This window comes from Mesocricetus auratus, unplaced genomic scaffold (assembly GCF_017639785.1).
Source record: "Mesocricetus auratus isolate SY011 unplaced genomic scaffold, BCM_Maur_2.0 Super-Scaffold_100009, whole genome shotgun sequence".
NCBI lineage: Eukaryota > Metazoa > Chordata > Mammalia > Rodentia > Cricetidae > Mesocricetus > Mesocricetus auratus.
Window position 1 is genome coordinate 19,524,456 of NW_024429193.1, and position 15,547 is coordinate 19,540,002.

The 15,547-nt window shown below is 36.5% G+C and overlaps 1 protein-coding gene across 2 annotated transcripts in view; it reads right to left on the minus strand.

Annotated features, from left to right (window-relative positions):
- The window catches only part of Stpg2 (sperm tail PG-rich repeat containing 2), a 456,622-nt gene that overhangs the window by 182,153 nt on the left and 258,922 nt on the right, over positions 1-15,547 (minus strand). For both annotated transcript variants that reach the window (XM_040751713.1, XM_040751712.1), the window contains exon 12: positions 1,985-2,103. In XM_040751713.1, coding sequence (XP_040607647.1) covers positions 1,985-2,103 — 119 coding nt within the window. The remainder of the gene's footprint in view (positions 1-1,984; positions 2,104-15,547) is intronic.

Sequence of the window (15,547 nt, forward strand, 5' to 3'; positions counted from 1 at the left end):
AGAGTACGGTATACCAAGGTCTTAGAGGAAATGAAACAACAATTCCTCTTAAGGAAATGAAACAGGGAACTTATCATTCAGAAATAGAGAAATAAATCAAGAACAGAAGAACCACATCACCACAATATATACACAGAAACACCACACACACACACACACACACACACACACACACACACACAGGCACACACACACACAAAGCTTGAAGGAGTCCTAGATTGGGAAGCAAAGGTACAATAATTAACATCATTAAATATAGAAAGCTCGGGTTGGAGAGATGGCATAATGGTTAGCACTGGATGCTTCCGCAGAGGTACTGATGTCAATTCCCAGCCACCACATGGTGGCTCACATCCATTTATAATGAGATCTGGCGCCCTCTTTTGGTGTGCATGCATACATGCAGGCAGAACACTATATATATAATAAGTAAATATATAAATAGATCATTAGAAAATATATAGAAAACACAGAAGTCATTGCTACCATGAATAAAAAATAGTAATAATGGAGCCATAACTTCCAATGTACACTGTTTAGCCACAAATGAAAAATAGGAGAGAAAGAAAGATGCAAAGGACATGTTAAGCATTTGAGAAACATAAGAAAAAGAGCTTATCTGTCAAATATCTTTGAATGAAAATGTAATATTAAACTCTTCCATTTTAAGGTTTATAAAGACTAAACATAGATATAAGATGAAATGACATGCTACCTACAAGGTTTCACTTGACTTAGAAAGACACATGAAGGAATAAGTGTGGCACATGTGCCATCAAATGTGAATGCTAAGTCAGCATGAGTGTTTGCATTTGTGTCACATAAAGCCTACAGGAGCTATGGTATCCATTCCACTGGAAGTAGACTTTAAGAACAGCACAAGATTCCATACCAAACACAGAAATAACTAAAGCCAGTGCTTTCAGGGAACCATGGAGTTGCCCCGATCTAGCTGTCTTGAGAGGCATGCCTAAAGACATTCCGTGACTCCTGGGGCAGTGTGCCGTTCTGTTTCTGAGAAATCAAGACATGCCCTCAGGCACGGAAATATTCAGGACACCTCGTGATTCTCTGTGTTCCCTAGAAGCCAGCGAAGCATATAGAAGTTTGATAATTGAGACAACTAGTCTCAGACATTAAACTTGTGTATACCATTGTATCCTGGCAACTACTACTGTATTGATCCCAGCCACCACTATAATATTGTTTCTGATAAGGCTATAAAAGGTCCGAGTGCTTACAATAAACTTGTCTCAGCCTCAGTCTTGCTGAGACTTCCTCCATCATGGCCTGGTTAAGACTCATTTCTCCTCGGCCACATCAGGTAACCTTGGCCTGATAAGTAGGCTCTAGTGCTCACAACTGCTCATCCAAACCCCATAAACCGCCGGGCAGTGGTGGCACATGCCTTTATTCCCAGCCTTTGGGAGGGAGGCAGAGGCTGGAGGATTTCTGTGAGTTTGAAACCACCTAGTCTACAGAGAGTTCCAAGACAGCTATGACTGTTTCACAGGAAAAACCTGTCTCCAAAAAATCAAACAAACAAAAAAATTCCATAAAATATACTCTAAGGGATTATAAAGACCTAATTCAATTGCGATTTCCACAAATGTTTATATACATTTAAGTCATACACTCAGAAAGCTCAGAGTTTAGAAGACCTTCATTCATTATGAAGTCAAATTATATATTAAATATATTAAATCAAATAGAAAAATATCCACATAGTTTTTAAATTCACAAGAAACTATTAATGTTTTATATATCAATGCTATAGAGGACAAATATAAAATTAATATAATGCTAAAGTTAAATAATTCATTTTTCTTAAAATGTCAGAATACATCTTCAAGAATGTCTTACTCAAGTAATTTGATTAGTCAGTATTATCAGTAAACACATAGGAAGAACTTTATGTGCACATGTTCCATACTTTATATAAATCTTTCTATTCCTGTCGTACTGAGAGAAAGCACTGACAAACCTCATATGTCGTTGGTCCAGGAGAGAACTCTTTGGGACAATGTTCAAAACGCTTTGATCCTCTAACAAATGAGATTATAGCACGAGACTTCATTAAAATCGGACTGTATGTTGCAGGTCCTAAGATAAAAGAACATAAATTTAAAGTAGGTTTATAAGGTCTTTAGTGAATTAGCTGTTACTCTTTGGTTTGTATCCATAATCTACAAAATAAGAAACCAGTGTTCTTATGCAGTTCCTCTAAACAGATAAGGGCTTTGAACCATAAGTATAAAATGATTGTCTATTTTCCCAGTTGTTAAATGTAGTATGAAAACAATTTCCAAATGAAGAAAAAACTGCAATTCCTCAAGAGACACATCATAAAAATATACTTAATTCATTTATTTCCTAAATATTCATTCACATTCAGTGAGGAAGTAGTGGCATCTGCATTAGAAAAGTGAAGATTTAAAGAGTCAGACAGATTATTTAGTAGCTAGCAATCTGGGCAAACAAAATTATATGTATATATACATATAAACACACACATACACATCACAATTCAAAGATAGAGTTTTTTTTGGTTTTTGGTTTTTGGTGTTTGGTTTTTTTGTTTTGTTTTGTTTTGTTTTTGTTTTTTTGTTTTACGAGACAGGGTTTCTCTGTTTCGGAGGCTGTCGGTCCAGCCTGGCCTCGAACTCACGGAAATCCGCCTGCCTCTGCCTCCCGAGTGCTGGGATTAAAGGCGTGCGCCACCAACACCCGGCTCAAAGATAGAGTTTAAGTGAAGCAATGTACTACAGATTGAGTATATATCACATTATTGTAAATAAATATTATTGTAACTAACTTATTGTCCCAACATGCATGTTATAATACCCCTAAGTTATAAGAAAATGACCAGAAGCTATTTTACATATAAAGTTGAGTACAGGAAATTGAATACTACAGTTGAACAGACGCAGACTCCATTCTTTACTTCTTTGGATTCCATGGAACCTACATCCATAGGTAGTAAGTAGCTCTTAAAAGTTCTGTGTGAGCCAGTGAGAAGGCTCAGTACATAAAGGAACTTGCCAATAAGCTTAATGACCTGAGTTGGATACTTGAAACGCATATGATAGAAAGAGAGCACCAACCCCTATACAAGTTGTGCGCTGATCTCCAATGACCTGCAAATATATGCACATGAGTATTCACACACAGAGAGAGAGAGAGAGAGAGAGAGAGAGAGAGAGAGAGACTTTCTAAAACAGCTACATTTATTTAAGAAATTTTAGAATAAAGGAGACTCATGAGAAAGTTGTAGTTTAAGAAGTAAAGTCTGGCAGTATAATATAAGAAGAGACAATTTGAAGATGGTTCATTTCAGGAACACCAATAAGGCATTTACAAACATGTATAAGCTATGGAAGAAAAACTTGGTATTCTCTAAGTAATTCACACAATATTAAGTATGGAGAGTGACTAGCAAAAGACAACAATCTATAGTGACACAGTTGGAAAAATGGTCCTAGGTGGCTGGGCTGGAGAGATGGCTCAGGATAGCAGAGTTAGAGAAATGGTTCCAGGTGATTGGGCTGGAAAAGGTTTAGTGATTAACAGCACTTTCATTTCTCACAGAAGATGAAGAGTTGGTTCCCAGAATTCAGGGAAGGTGGCTCACATATGCCTTTAACCCCAGATCCAGGGAATCTTTAGCCTCTTTTGGTCTCTACTAGCACCCACACACATTTATACATACACAAACATAAATAAGCCAAATCTTAGTAATGGAGAAAATAAAGTGTCTATGAAAATAGTAATAATATACAAAAGAAAACTGCAATTTCAAAAGTCTAGTAGGAATCTGATATGGAGACAAAGACTCCAGTTACACACATGGCTATAATGGGTGAAGTTGCTCCCAGTGATGGTTTATGGAAATAGAAACTACATGAGAGACTCAAAGTTAAGAGAGCAATAGAAGAAAAGGGAATGCAGAAAAAGAGGAAGGGAATTTAGTGAACAGATGAACAGATTGTGACTAGATAATACAGCTTGATAGTGTAAATACAGACAGGTTAATCTGCTCCAATTCTAATCCAAACAATGCTCAGGAGGTCTGCCCCCATGCAAATCCTCTGTTTCAAAAAAGAGCTCTATGAAATCAAACACTTCAAAAAGACAGACTTCATGAAAACTTTCTGTTGGGGAAGTCCTGTGTATATGTCAATAAAGCACTGTCTGGCCAATAGGAATCTAGATAGGTGGGGCTAGGAATCCAGGAGGATTCTGGGAAGGAGAAACACAAGAGAGTTTGAGATGTAACGCCATGGGGTAGGAACCCGGAACTATTCTCCGGTAAGAGACATACTTAGATTAACAATTATGGGGTAATTACTTAAGTCAGAGCTAGCCAGTAAGAAACAAGCAAGGCCAACAGCTTCATAATTAATATAGCCTCTTGTGTGTTTATTTGGGACTGATGCGGCTCTGGAATCAGGCTGGCAGGAAAGCTTCTCACAAGAAAAAGCTTCTCTTAACAGAATGGTTGTCAGGAGTGGGATTCAATTTCCACGCAAAACAACAAAAGCTTTAAAGGAATTTTAAAAACAGAAGAACAGAGAAAAGCACAGATTTTGGTAGCAGCATTTTTCTCAGGTGTGCTCTGTTTTGCTAGCAACAAGCCGAGATTCGCGCGGCTCACTTACCGGAGTCTTCCTGACTCGGCATAAAAAGAAAAAAAAAACCAACAAGGTTGTTTTAAGAGACTCTGCTAACGATTGAAAGGTGTGTACGTACAGCTGGAAGTGGCAGCTTTTGCTGGATGTCAGCATGGACTGAGGCGGTAAGCTGGAGTCACGCTTACGCCCGCCATCTTGACGAAAAACCGGCAGTTTAAAACAGCCGTGGTTTTACAGATAAGACACGTGGCCAGAAAAACGTAAAGATTTACAGTAAAGTCAGACTTGGATGAACAAAACCTCTAAAGGTTTACAGTGTGTTTAAAAATATACGTGAGTTTGAGAGAGAAAATGAAACGGCAAAGTGGTAAATAAATACAAAAGCCGGAATTGTGGTGCGCACACCGGTGGGATTTACTCCAGAGGCAGAGGCAGGCGGATTTCAAAAGAGAAACCCTGTCTCAAAGAAAAATAAATAAAAGTAAAAGAAATAGAGTAATAATAGATAAATAAATATGCCACGTAAAGATGGAAAATACACAGAGAGTCTGGATACTGTATGCTATTAGGTTTTTCAGTTTTTTCATTGCTAAGGAAGGAACAACTAAAGTACACTTGATTTTAAATGCTGCTGAATTAATTCAACTTCTATCTTTTAAAAATGCCTTGACTTCAAAATTTAAGTATAAGGATATGTTACATGGAAAAGGAGATTTTACTTATGTTTCCACAGAAAATGAAAAGCTGAGGATTCCTTCCAGGCTTCTGTGGTTTGACGAAACAAGACCCCCCGGAAGCAGTGGACCAGTTGTTCCAACAACTGAAACAGCTAAGATGATGGAGCTTTACAGACCACGAAAATAAGGACTTATACAGGTTTCTGAGTTTTGTCATGATCCCCATGGTATGAACAGTGCCCCCTTCCAGCAAGAAGCAGTTTGGAATGAGCGACATCCTGATTCCCATCTTGTTTATAAATCTTTGTTTTCATTTAAATGGGATTGTTTATAATTGGCTAACAATCACAGCCGATCTCTTGTTAATGGTAAAAAGGGAAATTATGTTATGGGTATTGTTTTTCCTTTATTGATATGAATTCAAGGTCAATTTTGTGATATGTATATTTCTCCTCTGATTAAGTATTGTGCTTATACTGATCTTTTAAAACGTAATGCATAATTGAATACAGACTATAGATAGTTACTTATAATAGTCAAAATTTATAGTTAGGTAAGTTAGGTTTTCTAGATATACAGAAATATATTTGAGATAGATAAACAGTCTTCAAACCTCTCAAAGACCTTCAGAAAATGGCATTTAAAATGGTTTAGGGCTTTTCTTAACAATGAGAAATGTCTGTTCCTGGCAGCACCAATTACGTCTGAGAGGAAGATGGGCATCGAAGAAACTTGTTATGGAGTTTGCTTTCAACATGGCAAGATTAGCCATTTGGGCAAGAAACTGCTCTTGCCTAGACTGTTTGACTGTTGCTGTATAAACTGAACATGCAGGACCCACAGAAAAGTGACTGCTGAACTCAGTCTTACAGGGTTCCTGCTTCATGGAAGAGTCTACAGGACATTCTGCAGGACACAGAAAAATGACTGACAGACTGCCAATGCAGATGGACGGTTTGAAATTTCCTGCTTTGCTGAGAAGTGTTCCAGACACATTGTGGCCTATGGGCTGAAGATGGATGCCCCAACATTACAGAGGAACTTCGGGTGACTGTCCAGACAGATATCTCGGTCAATCCTAGTGTTTATATATTATCCTTCTGTGGTCTTTGATAGAGTTGAAGACAGATAGTTATAATTATAGTTTTCCTTAGTTTTGATAAAAGATAAGCTACATATAGGACTTTGGACTCACAAGGATGGGATGGATGATATTTTCTTTAGATCTTGCTAAATGTTAATAGACAAAATGTTGTAACTGTGTTCTTACTTGATAACTGTTCTGTCATATACAATTTGACTATGTTAAAGTTAAGACCTTTCTTTTTGTTTAAACAGAAAAGAGGAGATGTTGGGAAGTCCTGTGTATATGTCAATAAAGCACTGTCTGGCCAATAGGAATCTAGATAGGTGGGGCTAGGAATCCAGGAGGATTCTGGGAAGGAGAAACACAAGAGAGTTCGAGATGTAACCCCATGGGGTAGGATCCCGGAACTATTCTCCAGTAAGAGACATACTTAGATTAACAATTATGGGGTAATTACTTAAGTCAGAACTAGCCAATAAGAAACAAGCAAGGCCAACAGCTTCATAATTAATATAGCCTCTTGTGTGTTTATTTGGGACTGATGCGGCTCTGGAATCAGGCTGGCAGGAAAGCTTCTCACAAGAAAAAGCTTCTCTTAACAACTTTCCTTACCATGTATGTGTGGGATAGTTCAGAACAGTTGCAATAAGTGAAATTACAACAGGAGAATTCAAGAGACACTCCAGGAATATAAAAGTAAAATGGACATAGCATAACATCAATAAACATAAAAAGTAAGCTAGTAAAGTAAATACAATGATATTAATGGAATATAAATGTGATGCTTCTGTATCTCTCTAGTCAACATTTATATGAAGCAATATACTTATGAGCATGCATTCCTTATGCTTTTAAGCCCAATAGCTTTTTATAACTAATACATTCATATGAATCATTTTAATCTTTTGCTTCATTGTAGAGAGCATTTCCAAATTTAGAGAAGATGGCATCCAGGCTCTAGTTCAAACAAACCATATCAACTTAGCAGCTGTCCAAATTTAAATCATCATTATAGGAAGCTAATGGGTAATGATCTACTAAGGAATGAGCATTTTTCATATCTCTTCTTAAATAAAGTATCAGTATAGATGACCATAGGATAACATGATTTGTATGCATTCAAAATGTAAAAGAATAACACACAATTATTTAAACAAAATTTTATAAGAGACAGACTTTTATATACAAACTAAACTATGTATAGAAAAAATGCAAGTATTGCTGTAGTAACCAGAATAAACTGCCATGTGAACTGCTTACATAATTCCAGTTAGTTAATTGACAACTGAAACTTTGCTGACCCAGATATACAAAGTGTAATACAACAGATAAGGCTATTATCAAGAAACTATTGCATGGGGACATTTTATTTTCAATTATGAAGAAACATAGTCTATCCTCTGCACTTACTACTATATTATAGCAACGAAAAAACCTGTTCACTCATTGTTATACATATTCTTTATATATTCTGCAAACATATATATATATATATATATATACCATATATACAGACTAAATTCTTCAAGTAATTTAGTAAACTTGTTTTTTTGTTGAGATTTCTCTAAGGAGTATTAAGGAAAGAAAAATACCTCACCATTCATCTTCCTGCATTTTAGCACTCAGCCTGTTTTAAGCTACAGAGTATTAAAAAGATTTATTGCACTTAATCTTAAAATATATTTCCAATTATATATACTGCTGCTTCTGTGACACAGGGCAAAGACTTATATTACTACACCATCTCTGATACAAAGCTGGATTGTACAGAATCCATCTCCTATTTATATACAAAATGCCATGTTTTAATCACAGGTTCTGGAAGAAGAAAACTTCTCATCCAACATCTATGAAAAGTTTGCCTGAATCATGCCTAGTATATAATAGGAAATTCCATAGCAGGTGATTCTTATAATTACATATTTTCCAGACCTCTGCCAATTCAGTCTCTATGAAATGTCACCCAATGCCACAGGGCAAAAAGAGAAGGGAACAGAATAAAATCTGTGCTCACAGCCCTTCAGTGTGACAATTTTGGTACAAAAGAGTGGAGTCTAAAATTACCAGTTCTATAAATAAATCTGGAAGTCTCTGATTTTAAAATGTCTCCATGCTGAGTCAATATTTAGAAATCATAAAATCATTCTCATTCAAGAGTAATGAACTCTATGTCATGTAAAGATGATAAAACCCACTTAAAAGTAAATATTCCAGGTGTAGGCAGAATTTTAGGAATTTAAAAATGAGGAAATAGCTCATTTAAGTAGCATGGCTTTAAAATATCAAGTAGAGAGTTCATATTTTATTCAACTTTTTTCTTACTGTGATTTTATTGTTTGGTTTTGCAAATGTTGAATATCAAAGAAGAGTCCTGAAAGCATGCCATCATATTAGAGACACATCAAGATTTACTGTTTTCTACTGTGTCTAAGATTCAATTTGATCCAATGTCACAGTGTTTCAATCTATAAAACTGTGCTTACAGGAGGGAAATATGCAGTCCAAAACTACATACATGCTAAGAAAAGTTCTCATGTCTGTGTTTATTATCTCATTAACTTTGCTGTTCAAAATCAAAATACTGTCTGATGCTTGTTCAGCACATGAGTCACTTGCCCTGCCCAGCACTGTTACATATTCAAAAACAGAAGGCATAAGGATAATGATTCTTTAAATACTCTCCCATGTATGGAATATTTTAGGATGATATCGTAAAGTACTACAGAGTATCAGAAAATCCTTTCAAAGGGGCCTTAAGAAATGGAATATAATACTACACTTCAAACCAAGGAGATTAGGGAATTAGTCTGCCTAAACCATGTTCCTGTTAAAACCCTTGTTCTTCGAACTGATCAGGCAATGAGGCTGTCACTAATAGAACATATACATACACAATCACATGGATTTATCTTGATTGACATAAAGCTTTATTAAGCAATGTCTGTTTATATGTGTGTCTTTACACTATATATTTATCAAAATGTGCACCTATTAGATCTGTCAAATGAATTGCTAAATTGCTTCTGAAACATTATTCCCTGGAAATACAGGCACTCTGTAAGTAAATTTCACTAAAGTTTAAGATATATGCATCACGGGGAACCTGAAGAATTGGTTCAGTGATTAAAATGTATGCATCACAACACAGCATTTCATTATGAATTACAGGAACCCAGGAATAGGGAAGTCACCTTTCATTTAAAAACTATGTGTCAGTTTACAACTATGCAACTCATGAATGGTTTTCATTAATAACTATAATGATATAATAGCTTTTGTGCTGTGTCTCCTATCTTTACATTAATTGAGATATGGTGTTACATGCCTACAGTTAAAAGAATCATGGATTGAGGCTTGTCTGACCTTTATGCCGAGGTATTGTCTCAAAAATAGATAACTGGTTAACTGACAAATATACAGTATCGCAGTACGCTTTGTGCTCCTTGTTGGACAAAACGTATGTGTAGACTGAAGTATGAATAAGACCTTTTCTTCATGGCACAGAGCCCAGTGCTTACTATGATCCCCTGGGCATGCTCTGCTGGAATGAGGAACCACAGCCCACTGTTACAGTAAAGAGTGGGATCTACATCTAAGTAGAACAGGTCCTCATCTCCTCCCTGTAAAGAGTTGGTGGTCCTACAAGTGGCCGTGGATATACCAATGGTGTAACCATTTCCTTTTCCTGTCTTTCTATTTCAGATGATAGCTAAAGCCTAAGTTGCCTCACAGATTTGGGCTTCTTTATTGTTTCTCTAATGCTGGCATCCCCCCAATACAGTGGCAGACCTTCGTGCTCAATGGCCCTCAAAGAAGGAAGTAACTGATAGAGACTGGTATTTTAGAAACAGGAATGTGATCACTTCCTGCTATATTTTTAATAGCATTGATATTGCCACAGGCAACATCTTGGGCAAAACTTGTAAATATATTTCATAATCATTCAAGTTTTAATTCTTTTAAGAGTTCTTTCCTCTGTTATATAATGTTACCCTAATGTTCTCCAGAATAATTCTTAAACCTGACTTCAAGTTCAAGATTTCTTCTTACTAGCCATGTGACCTTGGTAAGTTCTCTAAACTTTCTAAGCTTTGTTTTTTTTTCCTTTGTGAAAAATGGATAAAATAACCCAGAAAAGTTAAGCAACTGTCACGATGATATACTTTGAGTATGAACACATGGCTAAGCTGATTCAGTAGTTAAAACACCCCTGAGTGAATGGAAAGAAAACACCACTTCGAGTCTACAGGCAACTGAGCTCAAAGGCTACACTGTGACTTGCCTCTTCGAGTTGCTTCACATTGACTTCAGAATTCAGAACCTCCCCAAACAGCAGACTTGCCAGAGGAATGTAAATGAACTAACTGAAAACACCCAGATTCCTGGAATGTGGCATGTCCCTGGAATCTAGGGGATCATTATCACAAGCTAGAGTAAAGCTGGTAAATTTGTCCATGGGTGTACTTTCCCTTTTACACCCATACCTTAAAAGTTGAAAATATAAATACACTTGGGAAAAACAAAAATGTCATTGTTCTAAAACCTTTACAAACTGCCACAATGCCAGGTGCCAAGGTTGCGACACACAGCTACTTTCTAATTCCATTCTACTGAGAATGAGGGGAATAAATGAAGGCCAAGTGCTTGTTCTCCCTGAACCCAAGTCCTTTGCTCTATGTTATGGTGAAGGCTGCCTCTCTGTGGTAGAATCCAATCGCGTTCAGTTCTCTGGAGGACAATTTTACATGTCACTCCTTTTTAAACTTCCAAAAAAATCTGCATAATGTTCAAAAGCAAGAAGATTTAAATAGAGTATTTTGACCAGGGTCATATCTTTGATTTCATGTTTAAAATGTCTTTGAACATTATGAAGCAGACTTACCTAAGAAAGCATGCACAAGATGAAAACAGCATCTCCACAAGTAACAGTAACCAATTGTAATAGATTTGCTCAAATAGAATGGTCACATTAGCTGTCTCTTTTGGAAATAGAAGCCATTATTCACTTTACACTGAGTGACCTCTACTGGTCAGAAAGACACATTAAAAGACATCCTACCCACCAGAAAGCAGCTGGTATCTTAATTTTGCCAACAAAGTACTCATATATACTGTATCATAATGTTGCCTGTTAGTCACTTACAGTAAAAATGATACAGGGATGTATCATAGCTCAGATACTAAAGATTAGCACATATCACATCAATAAATCTGAAAATACTGGTTTCTTGTTCCTTCTCATCTACTGACCATTTTTACTTGAAATGAAACTGTACACAAGTACACAGTATTTACTTATGAAAGAAACATGCTCTATAATAAAAGAATTTCAATATTTTGAGATTATTAACTATACAACAGCCAAAAGATACACATTTATACAATTTCAACTGAAAGACAGTTTCTCTCCATCATGAACATATGTTTCATTACTCTTCACAAATAAATGATTCATTTAGTTAAGAAACAGACACAGAATTGACAACTACCTCTCTAAAACAGAAAATTCTTCTCTTTCAGAAACAAAAATAACTATAAGACAATGCAGACAAATCATAGCAAATCTTTCTGTGAGGGTCCTATCAGGTGGAACAACAAAAACCCTAGTGAGTAAATGGCAGGTTATTTCCTTTGTGACTTTAACAAAGGCCAACACATGAAGTGGACCAATAAGAACAGCAAAGAAGGCTTCCTGCAAAAAGTTTTGATGAAAAATATTTATTATTATAAATCCTGCCTGATAATTATTACAAATCTCCTTCCCTTCTCTTTTTTTTTTCCTTTTTTAATGATGTCCAGGGGGTGGGGAGAAACATATTTGGTTTCTGCTTCAGCTGAAAACTATTTATATGCAAATAACTTATCCATTATTACTGTGAGAAGAGACTTGTGCATAAAGAGAGAAATAAATTATCACTAGAAGCCATTAATGAAATCTATTTCAAAACAACATTTTACAAGAGCCCTCACTCATGTAATATTTGTTTAAGCCTCGAGGGGAAATGGTGGAATTCGGCACATAGATGAAACCTGATACTACATTATTTCCCATGCCAATTTGCTTTATAAAATGCATTTAATCCTTTGCTTAGAAATGACAAATGAAGCTCCAGTAAGTCTCTTCAGAGAACTTCATCTCTGAAATCAAAGCCAGTGTGTTGATCACATAATTGCCAGACTTTGGAGTTGGCTTTGTTGTTACTGTTACTCTTCTGGGTTTAAAACATTAGCATTCTTTTTTATACTGCAACAGTAGCAATGTAAAACTAGATGAGTTAAGAAGAAATGGGAATCTTTTTTTTTTTTTTTTGGTTTTTCGAGACAGGGTTTCTCTGTGGCTTTGGAGGCTGTCCTGGAATTCTCTCTGTAGACCAGGCTGGCCTGGAACTCACAGAGATCAGCCTGCCTCTGCCTCCTGAGTGCTAGGATTAAAGGCGTGCGCCACCAACGCCTGGTGAAATGGGAATCTTATAAGGACAACTTGAATTTCCATGAAAAATAAGGTAACAACTAAGGGACCTATAATATAATTTGATATGCCCAGAACCTTTCCTTTTTGGGTTTCTTACTTTGTTGTTTGTCTTACACATTCTGTTTTTGGTAAAGGTAAGTGTCTTTGTATTTAACTTTGCAGATATCTCTTTCTTCTGCCATCTCCTTAATTCTCCATAAGTGGAACTGAAATCCTTCTTCTTAATATAACCTCCTACTTTCTTAAGATTTTACTTTTGACATTTTTTATTGCACCAGTACTCTTCCTAATGTCTACTTTTTAACTTCCATTTTCAAACATGGTATTTTGTAAGGATCTGATCGTATTTTCTTCAGTAAGAGTGTCATACTAAATAGTGTGTCCTACAATTAGCCTTTTAACCCTTGGGTTGTGGGAACATCTTACATTCAATTGTTTTCATATGTGTGGGTCTATCTGGGTTTTTCCTTCTTTGTAATTCATTTGTCCTGCTTTTATGTGAAAGCCATGGTGGTTTTATTAACACGTGTTTATCATATATTTTAATATGTAATGTAGTGATTAATTCTTTATGCTTTCCTTTCTTAGATCTTTATATACCATTATTTTTCACTCTAGTGTGTTATTTCTTCAAAAACTCCAACAGAAATCATAAGTTATTACACTTGCTGATTAAAATGAAAAAAAGCTGCTAGCTTTATGATAGAAAGCAATCCCATGGAAAACTGAGAGCACTTGTATTGCACAGGGCCCAGGTTCAGTTTCTGGTAACCACATAGTGCAACACGGACATCTGTAACTCCAGTTCCAGAGGGTCCTCCTGATCTTGGCACCAGGAACACGTGCATGCCGAATGTGTAATACACCCCTGATGTCAGCATCAGGCATACAAGCAATACACATATATACATGCCAGATCTCACACCAGGCACACATGCAGTACACATACATATACATAGACAAAGCACTTTTTTAAAAATGTAGTACAGCATAACTTAGAATGCATTCACTTAGCCATTTTTTAAGAGTGTAGTTCAAGGGCATTGAGTAAGTACAGCGTGCTATCATCATTTGCAGGCTTCTCAGGAACATTGTCATCTTTCAGACTTAGGGCATTGTGTTTGTTTGTTTGTTTGTTTGTTTTGGAGACAGCGTGTCACTAAGACGTAGCATAGGCTGACCTCAAATTGTTGATACCTCCCCCTCTGTCTCATCTCCCCAATGCTGAGATTGTAGGCAACTGCATAAAATTCCATAGTTTCGCACTCAATTGTCCATTCCTCTGTTGATGGACATCTAGGCTGGTATCTGTCCCTGTGACATGCTGATTTAAAATCCTTTGGGTATATGTTCAAGTATGACACAGATGGGTCATATGGTTACCTCACTTTTACATTTCTGATTTTCGTAGTGACTGTAGTAGTTTACGAGCCATAAATGTAAATTTGTTTTCTTTCTCTATATAATTTTCAGCATTTTTATCTGTCAACTGAAGTTTGAAGAAAAAAGCAAAAGCCACACCTGTATTCAGTTTTCTACAATGTAATTGGATATGGTGGTGCATACCTGTCTTTTCAAGCACTTGGGAAGTGTGGGCAGGAGAATTAGAAGTTGAAGGTTGTCTTTAGTTACATAGTGTGAGTCCAGCCTGTGCTGCATGAGACAATGTTTTAAAAAGAAACCTCAGTTTGGTATTTGATAACTACTTTGTACACTCTTCCCCAAGGAAGAACATTTCCTTCACTGTCAGTGCCCCTTAGTGGCTTTGTCTAAGGCTGAGGCCTTGTGAGCTTTCTCCCTCCTGTGTTATGTCAATAGGTGTCATCTTTGTTCATCTCATCATTAGCAGCCATGTTAGTAAGGCTTTATGGTTGCTGCTTCTCTGACATTGCTTTTCAGTCAGCTCTTTGTATCATATGCATGTGCCACACACACACTATATATATATATATATATGTATATATATCACATACACATACACAATATCAATGTTCTCAGATGCCTCCTCCAACTGTCCAACTGATTCCTCTCATCCAATATTCTATGACGTTTCCTAAACTTGATAAGAGTTAAAAGGAAATACACAGAGTATGATGTATCAGCTAAGCTCTATTCTCATTTCTGTGGCATGTGTTTCTAAAACTGTGTCCTGTGGGGAAATGGTGAGTTTTGAAAAGATGTCATGATTCTGTTAGAACCTAATGGGGGAATGTCCCGGACAGGCTTGGGTATCTGAGCATTGGTCCCCAGACTGTGATGCCATTTAAGGGGGTGTCCAAACTTGCGAACCATGATCAAGCTGGAATAAATGATGGCTTGGGGTAGTCCCAGAAGGTGACATCTGATGCTACTTTCCAGGCTAAGCTCTGCTTCCTTATCTGGCCAAATGTGATGTAGTGACACAGGTTCATGCCAATACAAACTGATCAAACCCAGTCACCCTACTGAGGTCATAAGAAACCCTGTGCCCAAGAAAACTCCCCCTACTTTAGATTCCTCCATTCAGGTGTTGTTTTGTTTTGTACAGTTACATGATGAATTATCGGAGTCTTTAGTATATTTGAATTCTAACCCTAAGAAAGAGCATTGGATATAATCGTTTAAGCCCATAATAGAGTATAATGTCATTGCAAGCATAAAATTATAAAATAAATATATTATACATATAGCAATATCCACA